This window comes from Dermacentor variabilis, chromosome 6 (genome assembly GCF_050947875.1).
Source record: "Dermacentor variabilis isolate Ectoservices chromosome 6, ASM5094787v1, whole genome shotgun sequence".
NCBI classification, from domain to species: domain Eukaryota; kingdom Metazoa; phylum Arthropoda; class Arachnida; order Ixodida; family Ixodidae; genus Dermacentor; species Dermacentor variabilis.
Genome location: NC_134573.1, coordinates 115,426,029 through 115,446,643, shown reverse-complemented (window position 1 = coordinate 115,446,643; position 20,615 = coordinate 115,426,029). Strand labels below are relative to the sequence as shown.

The 20,615-nt window shown below is 45.6% G+C and overlaps 1 protein-coding gene across 6 annotated transcripts in view; it reads left to right on the top strand.

Annotated features, from left to right (window-relative positions):
• LOC142585064 (uncharacterized) overlaps positions 1 to 20,615 on the top strand; it is a 91,554-nt gene that overhangs the window by 10,636 nt on the left and 60,303 nt on the right. For 2 of the 6 annotated variants that reach the window (XM_075695544.1, XM_075695545.1), the window contains exons 2-4: positions 10,690 to 10,761; positions 13,018 to 13,075; positions 14,282 to 14,314. In XM_075695544.1, the coding sequence (XP_075551659.1) occupies positions 10,690 to 10,761; positions 13,018 to 13,075; positions 14,282 to 14,314 (163 nt within the window). Of the gene's footprint in view, positions 1 to 10,689; positions 10,842 to 13,017; positions 13,098 to 14,281; positions 14,315 to 20,615 lie in introns of all 6 variants that reach the window. The other 4 variants (XR_012829014.1, XR_012829013.1, XM_075695543.1 and 1 more) reach the window with 4 other exon arrangements.

Here is a 20,615-nt window from a genome sequence, read left to right as displayed (position 1 = left end):
CATTAAAACGTAGACGCATTAATATTTTATTGAGGTTATCATGTTTTTAATACATTTTAAGAGGGATCCTGTTATCCATAGGTTTGTAGGGGCGGAGAACCAATGAGTATTTTGTGTTAGACTCGTACACTCCGAGTAGACGCTTTTAACTTTGTTGTTAAATTGTTCGAATGCCAGGATTGGGTCTGTTATAGAAAGAATCGGGTTCCAGTTGATTTCAGCAATTTGACTAATGAACTTAGTGGTGTGAAAGTTCGCTGTTTTTATGTTTCGTTGGTACGGTGGATTAATATACTTTAATAGAACGAATACGGATAGTGGTCTGTTATGGGAACAGTGACTACGCCAGCACATTGCTCTAGGTGTAAGTTTGATAATACATGATCTATTAAAGAGTGAGATCCGGGCGGAGGACATCTTGTGGGTACGGTTATTTATGAATCTAGGCCATATCCCGCATAGCAGTTGGTATAGTTAGAGTAATGACTATCGTTGTGGTTAGTAAGATCTATGTTTATGTCCCCGAGGATGACGACATTTTTGTTTTCGTTTGCAATGATGCTCAAGATAGCATCTAGTTGAGAACAGAAGTTTGCAGAACATGATGATTGAGAACGATATACTTATCCAATAATTGTGTTTCTACTGTTAGCTGAAAGAAAAGATTTGTCGAATTCCAAAAATACTGATCGAATGTTAGGACAAGAGAAAGATAGATCATGGCGACGGTGATATGGATGGTTACCTTGGACAAAAATTACTGAACCACCATACCGAACATCCTTACGAGCACATACTTCCACTGCGTATCCGGGTATACCAAATAGCTTGCTATCAGCGTTTGTCAACCATACTTCTGAGAGGCAAATGATAGCGAAAAGGTTATTTAGGTTAGAAATCTATCATGTTATCATAGTTCTTTGATAGGCTACGTATGTTAAAGTGTATCAGGGATTTATGGGTGAGCCTGCTTTTATTTAGCGAACGTTTTAGTTCTTCTGAAGAAAAATACATTCTCTGGAATATTTATTTGACTAGATATGAAAACAGAAGGCTTGGACAGCTACGAGGCCATTAGCGAAAGGTCGCGTGTGCTAGAAATAACGTACACGCGGCGTCCTTCTGTCTTTCGTGCTTTGATGCGGCAGTTGTCCGTCCATAGAAATTTCCAGTTGTGCGGCTTTTTCATTTCGAGGGCTTGAGCAGACAGACGTTTGTTGTCTTGTGTTAAGTAGTCGTTGATAAAGACCTTGGCCTCTGCAGACGGAGGGAAGCCGAGAGTAGTAGTGTTTAGTCGTGATTTCCGGGCCTTATTGACGAAATCAGCCTTCTTAGTGCGGGAACAGAAGCGTGCAATTATATGTTTATCCTTCTTCGCAGGGACGCGGTCAACAATGCCTATGTCAGATGGTGCCACAGGGCAGCCAATCTTGCCGCCGATTTTTTGGACAACAGCGACGCAATTCTCGCCTTGTGTGGACGGCACACCCCTGATCTTGACATTGTTTGTACGAGAATACTGCTCGAGGTCCGCTACCCTTCTAGCCAGCTTTTCGTTTTCTTTTGCGAGTGTTTTGTTCTCTGCATTCACAGCGTCACATTTTCCCCTCGATTTTTCGTACAGCTGGTTCATCATGCGCAAACTTTCACGCATTTCTGCGATTTTTTTCCGAAGGGCGTCAACATCGCGAGCAAGTTCTGCATTACTGGGCATCGCTAAAAAACCACAGGAGTAACCTTGGCAGCAGGAGGCGTGACAAAAGTTAAGAACTGAAGTGGTAAATGCCGTATAAAAGCGAAGACTAACTTGCGCAACCAAAAAGTATTGCATAGTGGTGTGCCCCTGTTGCCACGGCTGCTGCTGCCAAGGGAAACGCAGGACCAGACGGATTCCTTGTTTGTAGTGCTGGTCGCGCCACGGAGCGGTCCAGTTCAGTGGTAGCGTTGCGAGATGTCACCAGGTGCCCACGGTGATATCGACTGGCGGGGATGGTGGGCGTGAAGTCCACGTGCCAAGATAGCCGTATGCTTGTCAGCACAACGGCGTTGGAAATCAACGCTTGCCGATTGCTGTGCTCCAATCTGCGCAACCAAAAAGTATTGCTTAGTGGAGTGTCCCTGGTGCCACGGCTGCTGCTGCCAAGTTGCATTTGGGGGACACTTAAGTGCACCCTTGCAATTTTTTTAACAATAACACGCGAGCGTCGACGGTAAGGCCTGTCAGAGGCCTTGCAGAGGCGACGGACGGCGGGATCGGCAACTTTATGTGCGGTCATGTGAGGCGGATTCTAGTTGGAATGCGTACTGCTGCACTGTTCGCTTCAGGGTTGCCCCTCACCGCTGCACGGCCACTGACGCGTCTTGCGATCGATGCTCGCGTGTTATTGTTAAAAAATTGCAAGGGCGTACATCACCTTGCTGACGAAGTCTTCTTGCAGCGTCGGCCCTCACTTGCTGGAGGTAGCAGCGCGTACCTGACTGCACGTACTCGTAAGGCGCGGCAACACTGGGTCGATACGAGACCGACCAGACGCTCACTCCAACGATTGACCAACTATTGTGCGCCACTGAAGCGATTTTATCATACCCGGTCGACAGCGTTGCAACCGACGAACGCGACATGTACTGTGACAGGCTTTCTTGTCGAAGGCACCGGCAAAATCAGCGTGCCGACCATCGTTCGACCGCACCCTGCGTGATCGGCCGTCGAACAGACAACATGATAGCGATAGCGTCTTCACTTGCACATATCATTAATCGTGTTCAAAATGAATAAAACATGCCTACCACGTTGAAATTCACAAGCTTCAACCCTCTCAAGCCGTGCCCATGAAGTTTGAGCGAATGTTGATCCTCTTCAGCGATCTGAACCTGGCGCCGAGTTCGTGAACCCGCTAGCGGCGGACCTGAACTGAAATGTAAGTAGTTAAGGCCAGAACTGAACTATAAAAGCAGTTTCGTTCGACCTAACAATTTGAACTCAACTACACTTCCCTTCGCACGGCGCGTACACAATAAGCGGTGACACAGCGCTGTGCCAACATCTGTACGTCACGGTACCTGTAGGCTGTCGGTCGTATTCGCTGCGTACATTGGTGGGTCTGTACGTGTTGCTTTGGCGACACATTTCTCAATGTCAGAGATGCACAATTTGTCTCTGCATCAAGCGGCAAACAAGAGAACGTGTATTCGGTATACAGCATAAACAACCGCCTCACTCAGTTATGCCAACGCCGTGTGAGCGATGGCATCCGTGCGTTTTCGTGAGAGAACAACACGTGAGAGAACAAATGAGCACTTATGCGAGCACAGTATTCTCTAATAATGCTCTATGGCACGCTAAAACTGTAAGTATGGTGGAGTTTAGGAAAAGCGAGAATCAGAAATAAATAAACAGCCCGTAATATTTCATCTGGAACACGTTAGCCATGTTTAAGTGGTTCGGCCGCTCATATTGACTCGTCTCAGCGTGTAACAACATGACACATATGCGCAGATATGCATGTTTTGCTACGTTATGACACTGTTTCTTATTAGCGATGCACCTTATCCACAATATTTGACGATAACAACGATCTGCGGATGTAGATGTAAACAGTTAAGTGCACCGCTTTGATAAATCCGACGCAGAAGGCTGCGCTCGAACAATTCCTGAATATGCGAAATATCTCAATAATGTGTAGAAAGAACACAAAAAAGCGATGTCCAAGTGCAGAGATCAGTGAGAAATTCCAAGGCAGTTCCGTGTCGCTAAACGGAACTTAGCGTGCCTTTATCGGCCGCACTGTTCGCAAAACAGCGCACCCAGGATTGCTCACCTAGTAGTCGGTGAGTGCTACATGGCTTCCAGGAACGAGATGCTATCGCAAGAAGCCATTAATAATGATTCACGATTCACGAAACGCACAATCGACGCGCACTCAACGTGGGCGCAGGTACACAAATCAACCGACGAAAACCCCGGGACCATTCCAAAATGTTTTCAGCGGCGTGCGGCAGAGGGCAGCACAGGAAATTGAAAAAAGGCGGATTGAAGTGGAAAGGGCGCGGCGCGGCGGAGAGTGTCGCTACTTTCAAGATCAAGGGGTTTTATCCTCACGTGGTGCGGGTAAGCAGCGAAGTGAACAAGAGATGGCAGCACCGGCGCTTGCGCGCTAAAGTCCTTTAAAATTCGTAACGTAATGCCATGCTTTGAAGAATGCCGCCTCCTCCTCGAGCGCTCTGGCCGAAGCCGACGCCGCGTCGCTATTGGCCTAGTGGCATCACGTGGCCCCTTGCGCCTGCTTCCTTTGTTAACGGTCAGGCTTCAGTGCCATTTTTGCTTGAGAAGCGGCGCTTGTTGCGCCATTCTTTCCATTCCTATTTTGTGCTGTTTTGATTTTGTGAACCCCTTGAAGGAAGTTTTGTGGCAAGCGCGACGTCTCTTCACGTCATTTTCTGTGACCATGACCTGGGGCGCCTTCAGATGCCAAAACAGCTTTAGCAAAGGCAAGAAACTATTAGCGATACCATCCGGTAAGCACCACGCGTTAAGAATGAAGGCACCGAATCGGGAGGGAGAACTTTCGACCAACATCCTCCACGCGACTATGCGAAGTGAGTTGTGAGTCTCTCATGGTATACTATGTGCCAGGCTTCCGTATTTTGCTGCGGGCAATAACGTAGTAGATTCTGCACAGTTCATTCTGCCTGTTTTCATTTGTCTGTACGCTTTAACACGATTTTTACGCAACGTCTGCTTTGTTTATATACGCGCTACGTGGTCGCGTTAGTGGTATTTGTTGAGCATAATTGTTTTGTGCGCCAACCGGCTTGAGTTCGCGGGCACGCGAGGCTGCGTGCGATAAAAGATTGCAAAATTTTTAAGATTCAGCGCAGTCCTTTTGACAAAATTTCAGTCTCGATCATGAAAGCTCCACTTAGGAGAGCAACTCCGTGCCTTTTGTGCTTACTTACTAGCCTTCTTTAGATAGAATAGTTTTGTTTGCCTCATTTGTTCGTTTTTCTCGTCGGCGGTCGCCTGGTGGATTTGCGATACAGAGGCACCGATGAGAAGCGTGCCTGCTCTCCCGAAACCGTGTTACGCGGTGCGTTCGTCGCCCAGCGACAGCATCATAGGTAATTGAGACGTATGTGCTAATTCGCGTGAGCTTTAAAGTGTGCGAAGCTTAAGGCGCGGTGGTGGAGCACTCGCAAAGAAAACATGCGGTCGCCCGCCCGCTCCCTGGCTGGTTTAGTCGTCGTTAGTTCTTAGTCGTTTGCTCGTTTGTTAAGTTTACGCGCTCGTTTAGTCGTTCGCTTGCTCGTTCAGTCCCCTACTAGTTTCTACAGTCACTATGCCTAATTGAGACGCGCTTGCTGTAGGGCTCTTAGGCTGGTGCGTCTAATTACGCAATGAGACAATAAGTGGTGCACACGGACTTGTGACTGCAAAGACAAATCTGTAATGCATCTATGCTGAAAATCAACTGTTAACTTGCAACTCGAGTGCCTTTTCATATCATGTTGACCTATATAAAACATCATTTCAGTTGCCGCGATTTCGGCTGCATCATGGCGGGGGGATTCTTTGCGCGATCATGGCTTCACTATATAAAGTCATGTCTCGCAAATGTTACTTCGGAGGGAGCGCAACTATCCTCAATGCATGCACCTCAGTGCAACTCGGTTCGGGACAAGTACGTAACTTAGTGAACGGACGAACCAACGTACGATGAAGTGTTATTCGTTAAGTCACTAACCTGAAAAAAATTACTCAAGCCCATTTTGGTCTTGTTTGAGAGTGAGTTAAGCATTGTTATCGCGCTCCGGCTTCGCGCACGAATGCTAAAAACTTATTTTATTTTCTTATGTACGCAGAGTCCCGACTCTATAATCGGCCGCGGTATTTCTTTCGACGTTCAGACACGAGAAACATAATAGCACCAGCGCCCACTTAAGCGAGTCGCTGGCATACGCTGGGGCAACCACCCGACGTCGATGCTACAACTACATACAGCGTTGGTTACCAGTCGAATCCTGTATCAGCTACCTCTGATGTCACCTTCAGACAGCCAATACGAGCGCTTAGAAGCCATCCACAGAAAAGGTATCCGACTTTGCCTTGGAGTCCCTCAGCCAGCGTCAAACAAGAAAGTGCTCTACGAAGCTGAGTGACGCCCTCTACGACTCCAGGCTTCCCAGGTTCTGATGATCCAGCTCCTACGATTGAGTGAGTCTACGCCCGGTAGAGCCCTCTTACGACGTATAGGTAACAGGCCGCGCTCACATTTTTATGCAGCATTGAACACGCTTCGCGTATTAGGATTGCGCTGCTCGAGACAGAGGGAAAGGATAGAACCATCCTGGACATTCGAGGACATCACATGCAACTTAAGTGTACCACGATTGCAATCAAAGAGCTGCATTCCATCTGCAGAAGCGAAGTCATTAGTCCTGGAACACCTGAACACGATTTACCCGAATCACCTACAAGTATACACAGATGGCTCTGTCAAGGCAGACGAAGACCGCTGTGCAGCTGCAGTCTATATTCCCTCTCTAAGATATACGTGGTCTGCCCGTCTGGACTGTATAGCCTCGTCGACAGTTGTGGCAGGCGTAGCAATAGCTTCTGCGCTACGCAAACTAAAGACTTTGCCTCCGCAGAATGTGTTTGTCCTTACGGACTCGAAGGCCGCATTACAACAAATACACCGTGCTTTGCCATCCCTCAAGTTCCCACGCAAATCACTAGCCATCGTAAAATAACTCAATAACAAAGGCTTCACACTAAAGTTTCAGTGGATTCCTTCCCACATTGGCATCTCAGAAAACGAAAAAGCTGATGCGCTTGCATACGCAGCACTCTATCAACCTCCCAAAATCAAGGCTCCAAAGAGTAATCAAGGGCAAAAATCTGACATTCGAAATCACTTTGCGTCGCTTTGGGTTCCACCGCATATGCCCTGCGTAACCAAGAGATTGCACCGAGAGGAAGCCACACTTCTATATCGAATAAGGACAGGATCTGTTAATACACCAGCCTGGTTATTTAAAACGGGCCGAGGCAATTCTCCGAACTGTACGGCATGCAACGAGACAGGAGACATTGAGCACTTTTTGTGGTCCTGCCAGCAATTCCAAGATGAAAGAGACACTCTCCTGAAAAATCTGCAAAACAAGGACCTTCCGCATGCGCCTGCAAGACCTTATATTTCCCGAGGGATCAGTTATAGCCCGCAAAGAAACTTCACGTCTCCTCATCGATTTCTTAAGAGAGACCGGTTGGATGGCCATATGGTGAAATCCTGCAGCGGTATTGTGCGAGACGATCGGGCGGAGCAATTGCCGGCCTTGTTCGCCAGGCTAAACCCGCCTGTTGCTACACTTCACCACCACCACCACCACCACTTCGGACCCTTTGGGCGCGCTTAGATTGGCAAGCACGCACGTTGGCGGCACTGTAGCTTGTTATACACTTTCGAACCTTCCGAACAGCGATCTCCGTCAGCCTTTGTACGTCATAGCTGACACGCGCCGCGAATTCACATGGTAAGGGCGACGCGGATTCCTTAGGCTACTGAGGGCTTGTTGGAAGTCAAGGTGTTGGCATTAGATCGTAAACGTGTTATTTACAACCATTCGCAAGAAGATCTCGCGACACGCGCGTGACCAAAGTTGCGTACCTAATTGTGGGTCACGCGATACATTCGCAGTCGTCAACGCACAGCGTTAACACTCCTTCGGATGCTTTTTAAAGGAATAGCTATCAAAAATTGAAACAAAAGGTGCCGTGACTGAATCTGCATAACCATCTGAATAGAAATTATATACTGTATACGAAGTTACGCGGAGCTGGAAAGCCAACGCGAACGCCTAAAGCACACAGCCTTGCTATACGTGCATTCACTCTGCGAAAGGTCGTCTGCTGCGCTCGAGCAGCATAGGCGGCGCCACGGTGGAGGAGGGAGCATGAAAGAGAGGAGAAACGAGGAGGAGGGAAGGCGGAGGAGGAGAGTGTCGCTACTTTACGAAGTTTAGGGGGTTTTACTGCACGCGGAACACTATCGGTGGTATTCGCCCGTGTCTCAGCCAGCGGAGTCGGGCTGAGTCACGCGTTTCGCGAGATACAAATAACGTGACCTAGAACGTGCCTCATCGCCACTGGTAGGTCGATATCTTGTGTCGAGGTAGAAAACAAGCGCGTTGGCACCAACATACGATGACTCATTCCGTTTCCCGGGGACACGCGTCTTGGCTAATGAAGCAGACGACGGCTTGTACGCAGCAGATGACGGAAGCGAGAAGCGTTTTTGACGGAACAATCGTATATTTCGGGCTAGCAGCTTTATTTTAATTGAGGAGGAAAGTTGTTTTGTTTTATCATGGACATTAAGTTCAGTGCCTTCATTTCAGTTCCTTAAGCAAGACGTCATGTTTGCTTCACGTTACGAAAGCAAAAGAGGCCCTCAGCTTGCCTCAGCACTATTTTGTACATGTCTTGCCTACGTGAAACCTCGAAGAAAACGATGGAATGTCCAGAATAGAGCGCCCGCTCGCCCTAAGTCCAGACAACATAGTCATTGATTATGAAGAACGAGCTGCACTTAGAGGACGACGGCGAATGCATGATTATGTGTGCACCACATATTATGAAGCCGTAAGAGTCCAAGTAGACTAATGGCATGACCGTTTTGAACTTGAAGCAGTGCTAGCTTTGATGCTCTTTGATTAATGAGATCTTTTACGGTAATAGTTGATTTTACTCTTTCGTGCGCTGTACCGCAGCACAACCTACTTTACCAAGCAGATGCTAAAATAAGTCTCCATGGCCATCGCTAGGTCATCGGGATATTAACTTGAGATCTAGCACCCTTTATCTGTCACCGAATCAAGTAGAATTTGTTCCCCACTTTCGCTGTTTGGATGTTCTTCATTCTACATTATTATGAGGTCCTTTCGTCAAAGTAACGTCAGTGACCGTGTTCACGTGACCACACATTCGCCGTCGCATGCTGAGTTCAGCTCGCTCTAAATATCAAGACAATTTACTCGTTGCTTATTTAACGTCTAAATATCAAAATGATTATTTAATTTCTAAATATCAACACTATTTACGCATTGCTTATTGAGAGCGAGCCGCACTCATGGAACGACGGCGAATGCGTGATCACGTTAGCACCGCAGTTTATGAGGACGTAAGAGTTCTAATGGCATCATGACATGGTCGTTTTGAGCATGAGAGAGCGCTGGCTTTGCTGGTCTTTGATTATTGAGATCTGAAGACGTGTTTCATATGCAGACAGTACGTTGTCCTCTTATGTGCACTGTACAGCAGCAAGGCGTAAATGCTAAGCAGATGCTACGCAGTCTTTTGTGACTGGGTCTTCTCCTTCAACTATGTACCAAGTAGCCTGGATATCAACCCTTCACATCGCGAATCGTGAAAGGAATCTTCACACCCATTGATATACCATCGAAATAGTCCACCTGAGGTCTAGTACTCTGTATGTGTGAGCAAACCTGAAATGAATTCGTTCGCTACTGTCTCTTAATGAATGTTCTTAATTTTACATTATTCGGCGGCACGTCTTTCTAAGTAATGACCTATTGATTTCAAGGTGAGTTTTACGTGACTTTCGACGTGCAAATATTTCCAGTGATATCCTGCTCTCAGAAATCATTCAGATACCAATCGCAAATGTGCACCGAGATCGAGTATACATACACAATAGGGGCGAATATAAAGGTGTGTGAGCGCACGTTAAAGAACCCCAGGTCGTCCAAATTTCCGGAGTCCCCCACTACAGCGTGCCTCATAATGAGATTGTGGTTACGGCAGGCAAAACCCCATAATTTAGTTTTTTTTAAAGGTTTGTGAAATTGCGCACCAACCACTTGCCCGTGTTTCCCTGTATCGGTGTGTCCGTAGATAGCGCAAGAAGATAATATTGTCATTATAACAATCATCGAAGATTTCATGAGCAGGGTGTTGAACGCTGCAATGCAAAAGGTCAAAATTCCATGAAATGCGTTCATGAAAAGTTAATATGAAATCTGGATGTGACAAATTGCAGGGTGAACAAAAGGCTGTTGAGGACTGTGGCTCTTCATTTCCACATTTTTAGTGTCCGCGAATTTAAAGGCATTAAAACATTTGCTGTTTCAGCAATAAACTGTTTCAATATATCTCATTGTAACTCTGGTCATAAAGAAATCGTCAATGTGGCTTTTTATATTGCGGTATTTTTCAACTTACATGGTGATATTGTACTTAGCAACAAACTTACACTTACCTACCCTCTCAGATTTTCTGAGCCTACTCATAGCTTCTTTTCATTTTTTGTCATGGAGGTGGGCAAACGTCTACCGGTATGTTTTCGTTGCACATCACCAGCGGTCTTTTATTTGGCAGTCAAAAGTTCTGGCTGTATCACTAATAGTGGTTTTTCGTTTATGACTTGAAAACGCTCTTACTTATAACTTGAGAAATGCGGTAGAATAGCGCCTCGCGCCTGCACCCGTCAGGAGGAAGAAAACTTTGAAGGAAATGATTCATTTGTTATGTAATCTATGTGGCAAACAATGACACTTTGGTTTCATAGAATGAAGGAGAAAAAAGAAGGATGTGCTTCGCAAATAAGCTTTATGTGTTGAAATATACGAAAGTCGTTTTGTTCCACGCAAGCATCATTTCTTGTGTTCCAGTTCTTCCGCACAACTGAAAGGATCGCGGTGCTTGTAAGAAGCTATTCTCGGCTTATTGACGGAGAAGACGTGGTGTGTATTTACAATGAGAAAACATGGCTAAATAAGACATCACTTCAGTTGCAACAACATTTCTTCTTTCACAACAAGTCGTAAGTGTTTTAGAGAATCACTCATAACACAACGATACACATTGAGGAAAATGTGATATTTATTTCAAGCGTGAATTTTGGAGAAAATTGCCCAGTCGAAGATAATTATTACGCTAAACCTTCTAATACATCAGCGTGATTAACGATCTATGAGAGATCTATGATCTACGCTGTGATATATGGTAAATTGTAATCTATAATAACATCAAAAGCTTGAAAGGCGATTTCTGTTACCACATCAACTCGGTTTGATGTAGTGCATATTTTCCGCTTGTAGACAAAAGTAAACATGTCATATTTGGTGCCATCATGGCGTCTTGTTTCTTTTTTCACCATATAGGTTGTCCCAGCTAATGTTAGCCAAGCTGTTAAGCAAAAGATGTTTTAACAAACACGGTACAAGATACAATCATAATACCTGTTATGTTTGGTCATCAGACCTGTGACAACCGACCATCTCAGGTTTTATGAATGCACCTTGTATAGCATTTGATCGAAGCTTTCTTTTTTCATTTAGAAGCATGGCTAACGTTAGCAGAGAGGACCGGTATGAACAACCATAAAGTTTATCAGTAGTCCCGTTCACGATCATAGTCAATTTCTATTGATATATTTTACTGTATGCTATGCTACACATATGTAGGAAAAAAGCATTAAAATATCTTGCTTGTCAAACAATGCCGGAAGAACACTTATACTTATCCATATTAGGCTACCTTTACAATTTTACAAAGGCTCGTAACTCTCTCAGGACAGAATGGCGGAGGACCAAAGCATCAAAAAAAAAACATATACGATAATTCCCGCCTATGCTTCGGCGGCAGAAAATTGGTGACACTACCATTCTACCATTACTTTTATGATTTGTAACGCCATATAATGATGATGTACTTGAGGTATATGCAGTTTTCTTTAATAGTTTGTCTAATAATTCAACTATTCCAGTCTGTTTAATTGTATTTATGCTCCTTCGTAAGAGATTTCTGGTACATGAAATGCTTCGCACGTGGTGTTCCAGCGGACACATTCAAAAATTCTTACAGGTTGCTTGTGGCAGACCGCAATTCCAGTTCATTAGCTAGTCTACACGAAGAGGCTGCCATTACTTGAAAAAAAAATGAAATGCATAATCGACTAATTAACATATTTTAACAAATAAAACAAACTAATTACTTTATGGCCCATATTGCAGTTTACAAGTTCTAGCAGTGGAGTTCGCAAGGCGGATCTACTCAGAACGAATTCTCAGAATGACGCCATTTTGAAAATAATAATACCCGAACTTTGCGGAGAAATGAAACGAAATCAAAGAAAATTTATTTCACATCCATGAATGATGTAGGCGGCACAGACAAAAAGCCAAAATCAATTTGGCTTGACAAAAGTCTGCGCCCCTTGCAAAATTTTTCTGTACATCATAAAGGAAAACAAGAATTATCAACAGCAATGGGACATTGTTAGGTAGCATTATATAATGGGAAGGATCTGAATGTACACAATGAGAAACAAATGTGTTATTCAAGCAGTTTAATACAAGAACAGTCATCATTGTTGCACAGAAAAAAAAGAAGTCGAAACGCCAATCGGACCTTGTTAGGTAGCATTTAAACTATGACGAGGAATATAAATATATGCAGTGAATAATTGGTAATAAATCAATGTTATACAATTACATTCATTATTGTTGCAGAAAAATACCGAAAGAAGTGAGTAATCAGAAACAAAGTAATTTCCACAACGACAGTAATGAGTTGGACAGTAGTTGTGTTGCATATTTTGTGCGTGTCCTGGGTATGAACCGGGTCGCATTATAATGAGTATTGTACTTTTTTATGCTTTCGGATAAGTTGGATAGGTGTTCAATAAAGTGACTCCCTCGCTTTTTTTTCAGGAAAGTAGCGTTGCAAGAGTAATTCATTGAATAGTAAGCTTACAGGCCAAGTTTCTCAAAAAGGGTTTCAGTGCGTTCGTTATAGGTTGAGTTGCTAATAGAACGCACAACCTTTTTGTGTAGTAGAGAAAGTCCCAGACAAGGTGGCGGTAGTTTAGGTGTGAAAAAGAAGAGAGAGTTATAGACTAATAGCTTAACGGAAGCGGGCAGAGAAAAGTATACCTTTGCAAGGGTACCACGGCGCCTGCAAGTTTACCGTTGAGCATATTAAAATGTTCCTTCCAGATAAAATGTTCGTCAGAAATGACGCCTGGGCATTTAACCAAGGAGTTTATATCCACAGGCGAGTTTCCTCTAACTATACGGTCAGTAATATTAGCCCTGGCATTTTTAGGTTGAAATACAATGGCTTTCGTTTTGTTCGCGTTAATGAATGGTTAATAAGTTTACTCAATACCGCGTAATAAACTTATTTATGCTCAGTTTGCGCAAGTCACAAGTTCACTAAAGCTGGCAGACCTGCATAACAATGTGGTGTCGTCGGTATAGATAATATTCTTGGCCGCTTAAGTAATGTTTGTTACGTCGTTATTATGAATATTAAAAGATAGTGGCCCAAGAATGCTCCCCTGAGCCCCGCCACTTGTTACTGATTTAAAGTTCGGTGTATGGGTTCATATATTCGAGCCATTTGACATCGTTGCTCCAGATAGCTCTTTATTATACTTAAAAATACGCCTCTGAAGCAATTGGTTTCGAGCTTTCCAGATAATGTTTCCTGTTTAATACGATTTAAAGCCTTGTAGAAGCCTGTGAACACTCCTAGTGTTAGTAACTTCTGTTCATATGCGCTAACTATAAATGATTTTTGGGTTAAAAGTGCCATTTTCGTTTAGCGTCCTTTTGTGAAGCCAAATTGGTCATCGGTCAGGATGTGATGTTTTTCCCAGACCGAAATCATTCTAACATTGTTTAATTTTCCAATGCATTTAGAAAATATCGGTAAGATCGATATTGTCCTGTAACTTGATAATAGGTTCTTATCCCCACCCTTAAACATAACAGTTACTTTAACTACTTGCATTGCTTTCGGAAATGTACCATTTGAAAAGGCGAGGCTAAATAGATGGCATAATACCGGAGTGATAATATCTAGGATATATTTAATAAATCAGTGCTTCTACTGTAAATGCATTGGTGTTCCAGTTACTTTCATAACAAAACGTCGTTTTATGCATAAAAGCACAAAGGCAAGTCCACTTGCTTTGTCGTTATCGCAGTCTCACACACTGCAAGTCTCTCGCGTCTTTAGAGACACTGTAACCAAGCGAAGGACTGTGCTTGCACCATCAATATGCTATCGCAACAAATATTCGTGGTATTGATAGCTATATAAATGGAAGGCAGGAGTCACTGTAGCTGGAAAAGGACTTGCCGTGATCATGGTCGAGCGTCTTCAACACGAGTGAGTCTCGTCTATACTGATTGCTGCGTCATAAAAACTTTGATTAAGCATTCAAGCTAATATAGGTAATTTTTCCTTTTACAGGAATACCCACCATTACAACGGCAAGACGTATATGTAAGTGTATTTGTGATGTTTTGTTTGTCATCCTTTATTTTGACTGCAAGACGAGCATTTTAGTACTAAGACGATTTTATTTAGAAAGTGCTGCATACTTAGCAACACGTGTTTGGCTGGATGGCAATTGTCCTCATGGTAAAAAAAAAACGGCGGCGCATACATCTTTGGAAAACAAATTCCAGGAGGCCTAACATAATTCGCAGTACCAAACTACGGCGTTCCTCATAATGAAATCGTAGGGTTGAAACGTAAAGCACCGCAATTCACTCTTTAATCATTTCGATATAAATGGTGACGTTAACGCAATTAACAATGTATCTTATGATCGGTACGTAATGGGTGTTGATATTATCACGCGTATAAAGCTATTTAAAACATATATTTACAAATAAAGACGTTTGTGGAAACAGAAGAGCGCCCAGTCAGGCTTGCTTTGGTTTAGTTTGCCCTAAGTCAGGCTTTGTCATCTTTTGGTCGTCTTCAGGACCGTCGTCGTTTCTTCTTCGCCTCATCGTAACACGACCCCCGACGGAAAAAGCACCGTCCTTATGCATCAACTGGGAACGTTAGGAAGAGCGTGGTAAGGTTTCAGCCGTGCGAGGTGAACGGCAACAGGTGAGGTTAGGCCAGATGACTAGGTGGAGCTGACAGGGACTATCTTCTAGGTAACTTCTGTCGCTTGGCGTTAGGCGTGGTGAGGGCCCCTGTAGCAACGAAAGAATTTTTCTGAGCCCCACTAGACGGGAAGGGGACCAAAGTAGCAGAAGGGAACCTGGTGTAAAGTTTACGTCCTGTTGCCTCTTATTGCAAACGTGTTTTGATTTTCTTGTGATGCCAAGCTCCCTCGCGTGGTCAGCACGGGCAATGGCGTCGCGGACATACTCGCTGCTCTAGGCACTAGCACAGGGAAATGAAGCGTCCAAGGGCAACGCAGGGTCGCAACCAAGCAAGTGGAAAAACGGCAAATAGCCAGCAATTTCGTGGCTTGAAGAATATTAAGCAAACGTGACGTAGGGTAGTGAATCGTCCCATGGCGATGGCGAAAGATATTTAGAATGTGGTTGATGCTCCGGCTCAATCGCTCAGCCAGACCGTTGTTCATGCGATGGTACGAGGTAGTGAGCTTGTGCTTGCTAGAGCAAGACTGCAAAATGTCAGCAATGACTTTCGAAAAGGATGTACGACCACGGTCCCTGAGTAGCTGTCGTCGAATGCCATATACTAAAATTATGCCGCGTAGGAAGAAATCCGCGACGTCCCTGTGATGCACCAGTCACAGCGATCCACTTGTTGCCGGCTTTGCACTCGGGAAAAAGACTGAGAAGATCTAAACCCACTCGAAAGAACGACTCAAATGGGATGTCGAGGGGTTGAAGATACCCAGAAGGAAGCATCGCTGTTTTTTTGCGATGCTGAGAGGGCTCGCATGGCGCGACGTAACGCCGTACAGATCGAGCAAGGCTGGGCCATTAGAAGCGACGGCGGACATGGTCGTCGGTGCGAGTGACACTAAGATGGCCTGCAATTAAGTAATACTTAACGAATCGCAACCAGGTGTCCAGAATGGATGGCCATGCCTCCGGCTCACTGGTAGTGCTCTCGGGAGTGCAGCAGAGATCATACTCTGGGATGGCTTTTATTTTTGGTGTATATTAATGACATCTCTGCTGTCATGGAACCAAATGTACACGTTAAACTGTTCGCAGATGACTGTTCATTTTATTCTACAGTACGATACACGCAAGACTAACGTAATATTAACAACTGTTTAAAGGCGTTAAGTGGATGCTGCAAGAAATGGAATAGGGAAACAAATTATTCTAAATCAACATTTACACAGACTACCACAAAAGAAGCAGTCGTCTCTTGTTTCCACATAGTATTAGTGAGAAGTGCTTAATAAGTAAGAGTCAGTTTAAATTCCTGTAAATAACAAACACAAACCTTATCTTGGAGCGTACATACAGATAGTCTTTGTTGGAAGGCGTACGGGAGGCTATTTTCGCAAGAAGAAAAATGGAAAAAGAAATTCGAAGGTGCTACATGCCATGTGAGACCAACTGTTTACAAAACTTTTGTAAGGCCAGTTCTCGAGTATCCGTCAGTGGTATGGATCTCTCACGAAAATTATTTGAATTGTACTGAAGCCATTGGGCAGTGGGCATAGTGCTTTGTAAAAAAAAAGACGATGATGAGAAGCGCTTGCTTGCCCGTTTTGCTATAGCACTGACTTGTTTCAGCCTACCGCTGCAAACCCAGAACTAGTGCTGCTAAGCGAACACCCCCCTTGAATTTGGTGGAGGTGATGGGTTTCTGTTCGACATCCTGGGACTCCACTGTCGGAAGCTACCACCAGCTATTAAATGGAGGATCCCGGACCATCCCAGGCTGCTGCTCCCGTGCCCCGGCCATCGTCTGCTCTGATGCCACTCGGCAGCGCGATCCTGCTAAATTTAGCGGCTCAGACGACAACGACGTGGAAGGCTGGCTCACGGAATATGACCGTGTAAGCGCCTATAATAATGGGACGACCGCTCCAAGCTAACTAATGTGATCTTTTACTTGACTGACATGGCAAACCTATGGTTCCACAATCATGAATCCGACCTTACCACCTGGTCGGCTTTCACGATAACTGGCAAAGGTCACAGGCCATCCCACCGTACACCGGCTTCGTGCTGAGCAGCGCTTGCGTGGTGGAGCACAATGCCAGGACGAGAAAGTTACACCGAAGATGTGTTCTCGCTCTGCAAGCGCGTCAACTCATCTATGGATGGAGCTGACAAAATCAAGCACGTAATGAAAAGCATCGATGACCATGCCTTCTAGATGCTCGTCGCGAAGAGTTCCCGGACGATTACCGAGGTCACACGGCTCTGTCAGCAGAGCGACGAGCTTCGCAAGCAGCGTGCCTCAATGCGCGCTGCTCAACAGGATACGGTGTATCTATCTCCCTTGTATTTCGGCTGCGACGCTGCCGACATTTCTACTTTAATGCTGAAGATAATGCAGTTCATCCCCCAGGAAATCACACGCCAACTCTCTCTGGCGACTAGCACACCCCAACCATCGACAACCTTGCTTCTTCGCTTCCTCACGCCATTCAGAGGCAAGTTGGCAAGCACTCCCATCTGCCCCCCTCTGCAGCCTGCTGCTGGACCACTAACTTACGCCGACGCTGTCGCCCGGCCTTATTCTCCTTCGGCTTCTTACGTCTACCAAGCTACGGGCATCTTCCACGTGCTGGCGCCACTTTCCCGTCCAATTTTTGTCTTTACCCAGCCGTTGGAGCCACTGTCATCAACCCGTGGTCAACACCTGATAACCGGCCAATATACTATTCCTCCCATTTTCCAGGCCACGTAGCATGATTCTGCCACCGTCGCAACCTCCATTTACCTGACAGTGGGGGCGCCTCAAGCTGTAGGCCTATTCGACTTCGCGTTATGACCCATCTAATGTTCCTCCGGCTCGCCTTACGGTCGCCACCCCGTCGATTCACGTCGGTTGCCTTCCCCATGTCGCCGATCCATTTTTCCAATTGTTCGCCGACCCAGCCTTGCAGCCCGAGACGAAAACTAACAGTCGCAGTTCCAGATGCAAGAACTGCGTTTATGTCGTACATTTCAAGGCCTCATTCTCCTCCGGCGAACGAAATTCGCCGATCCATATTTCCAATTGTTCGCCGACCCAGCCTTGCAGCCCGAGACGAAAACTAACAGTCGCAGTTCCAGATGCAAGAACTGCGTTTATGTCGAACATTTCAAGGCCTCATTCTCCTCCGGCGAACGAAATTGAACGGTGCGTAGACGGCGTCACCGTACACGCACTATTTAGAGAGGTTTAGTTTGTCCAGTATTCCGGTAAACGCAGGCGGAAAGGGCGTTGGGGCGTTGGGGCAGAGGCGTAAACGTGAGCGGTCTGCATCGTGCAGCCATGTGGTGGCACAGTGCTCAAACAGACAGAAACAACTAATATTGCAGTAACCAAGTGTATTTTACTTTGTTACGGGTGTAAATTTCTGGCAGCAACACTGTTACGTCAGTGCTGAAAATTTACGCCACCAGTGAGGTAGAATACGCTGCAGACCATGCAGACCGCTGACGTTTGCGCCTCTGCCCCAACGCCCCTTCCACTGCGCTTTACCGGAATACCGGACAAGCTAAACATCTCTATTGACACCGGAGCCGCCGTTTCTATTATTAGTGACAAGCTTTGCCGCAATTTGAACAAATTGACCACTCCCCTTACCTCTCTTCCTCTGCGTACAGCAACCTCGGATCGAATTCAGCCTTCAGTGTCGTGTATTGCCCGGGTCGTCATTCAAAGCGTTATGTGTATTGCAGAATTTGTTGTCCTATCTCGTTCCTCGCACGATGTTATCTTTGAATGGAATTTCCTCTCAGTCAATCAAGCTCTTTTCCACTGCGCTCGGGCCGAACTTACGTTATCAGTGCCGTGCTTTGACCCTGACGACCACTATTATTCTAAAGTAGTTTCCGCCTCTGACATCGAAGTTAATTTCCTTTCCCTTTGTCCTCTGGTAGCTTCAACAGTAGTCAAGGAGGGAAGGTGTTTAAGGTCCACAGTCGGCGCCCCTCGATGATTAGAGTGCATGGTGGCAGCGCGAAGGAAGAGCCGTTGTCCGACAAAGTGATGCTTTATTCCAACACCGAGGCGTCTGTCCAAGTCCAAGCCCGAAGCTCCGCTCCAGCTCGGGCCGTCTACCTTTTGTTCCGAACGAGGGTGCAGATCTACTGCCTTTACTACGGCGCAGACACTAAGGGGTTTTCTCTCCACGCGAGGATGTTTCCCGCTTCCCCCTCTTCGCGGAACCCACCTGCGTGCTTCGTTGCCGGTTATTGACCGATACAGCAGTGCGTGAACTCGTCCTGCGCTTCGCTGCAGTCGCCTAAACTGGGCCGCGAAACAACAGCAAGGTCAACTCCCTAACCTCAAACTGACTCCCCCCCCCCCTCAAGAGCGTCACTGGACACTCGATGTCCACGTAACATGATAAAAAAAATTTAAAAACGCGCACAAAAGTTATATCAAGCCCTTCCCGCACACGGGACCAATCTCAATTTCTTACACAAAAGGATAACCTCGTGTAATAATGCCGAAGAGAAATACATGAGTATGCTTACAATGCAGTAGACTTCACATTCGCATTAGTAAACAAAAGTCTCGCCATCCTACCAACGCAAAAAGAATTGTGACACACTACGCTACCAATGAACAGTATTAATAAGTTCGCCTAGGCTTGACTCCTCTAAAACAAGGCACATGAACAGGATAGAGTCCCACTTGTCCTGTGGTATAGTGTCACTCGCGTTCACCAGTCCGCACTGTGATTGTCCCAACACGCGAGACCCACTCTGTGCGCCCCGAGGTCCCCCGGAGCACACTCAACGGGAGCGACGGGATCTTTGTCAGCTATACCCTCTCCTCAATCAGTCATACCAGCAAATGAGTGAATATTTCACACGCCACACAATACATTTCGACATTATACTCAAAATATTCATCTTTTGGAGCTACCTTAAAACGACACTTAACACTTGTCTCCGAACATGCAAAATCAAATACTGCATGGTGATTCGATACACACTCTAATTCATGGCTAAAGATAAACTAATATACGCGTCTGAGTCAAACATAACAGCGCATTGACTCAACAAACATGTAACACATCCCGAATGATCATCCGAGACGCGAAAGTGCATCAGCAGCCTTGTTCAGCCCTTTGATGTGAAGAATTTCCATGTCGTACTTTTGAATTGCCAATGCCCAACGCGTCAGCCTAGCACTGGAGGGAGCCGCGGAAGTCAGGGAAGTCAGCGGATCATGGTCGGTCATTATTTCAATCTTTGTGCCGAAAAGCCATGTACCCAAAGATTCTAGCGCTCACACAATTGCAAGCGCCTCCCGCTGAATTGTGAACCACTTTTTTTTGCGACGGGCTCTACTTCTTACTAAGAAATGCAACTGGTCGCTCGATTTCACCTACTTTTTGGGAGAGGAAAGCGCCAACTGCCATTCCCAATGCATCCGTGGCCAAACAAAAACTTTTGCCGGAGATCTGGTGCTGCAAACCCAGGAATTGACGCGAGGGCCTTTTTCACTGAGTCGAACACAACCTGTGCCTCAAAGTTCCATGGCAGTGTGTTCGGAGCCCTTTTGTTTGTCAGCCTTGTCAGTGGCAAGACGAGTCTTGAATAGTTAGGCACATAGCCTCGATAGTAGTTGAGAAACCCTAGGACACGCCTCTGTTCTCGTTTTCTCTTAGGTGGTCCCA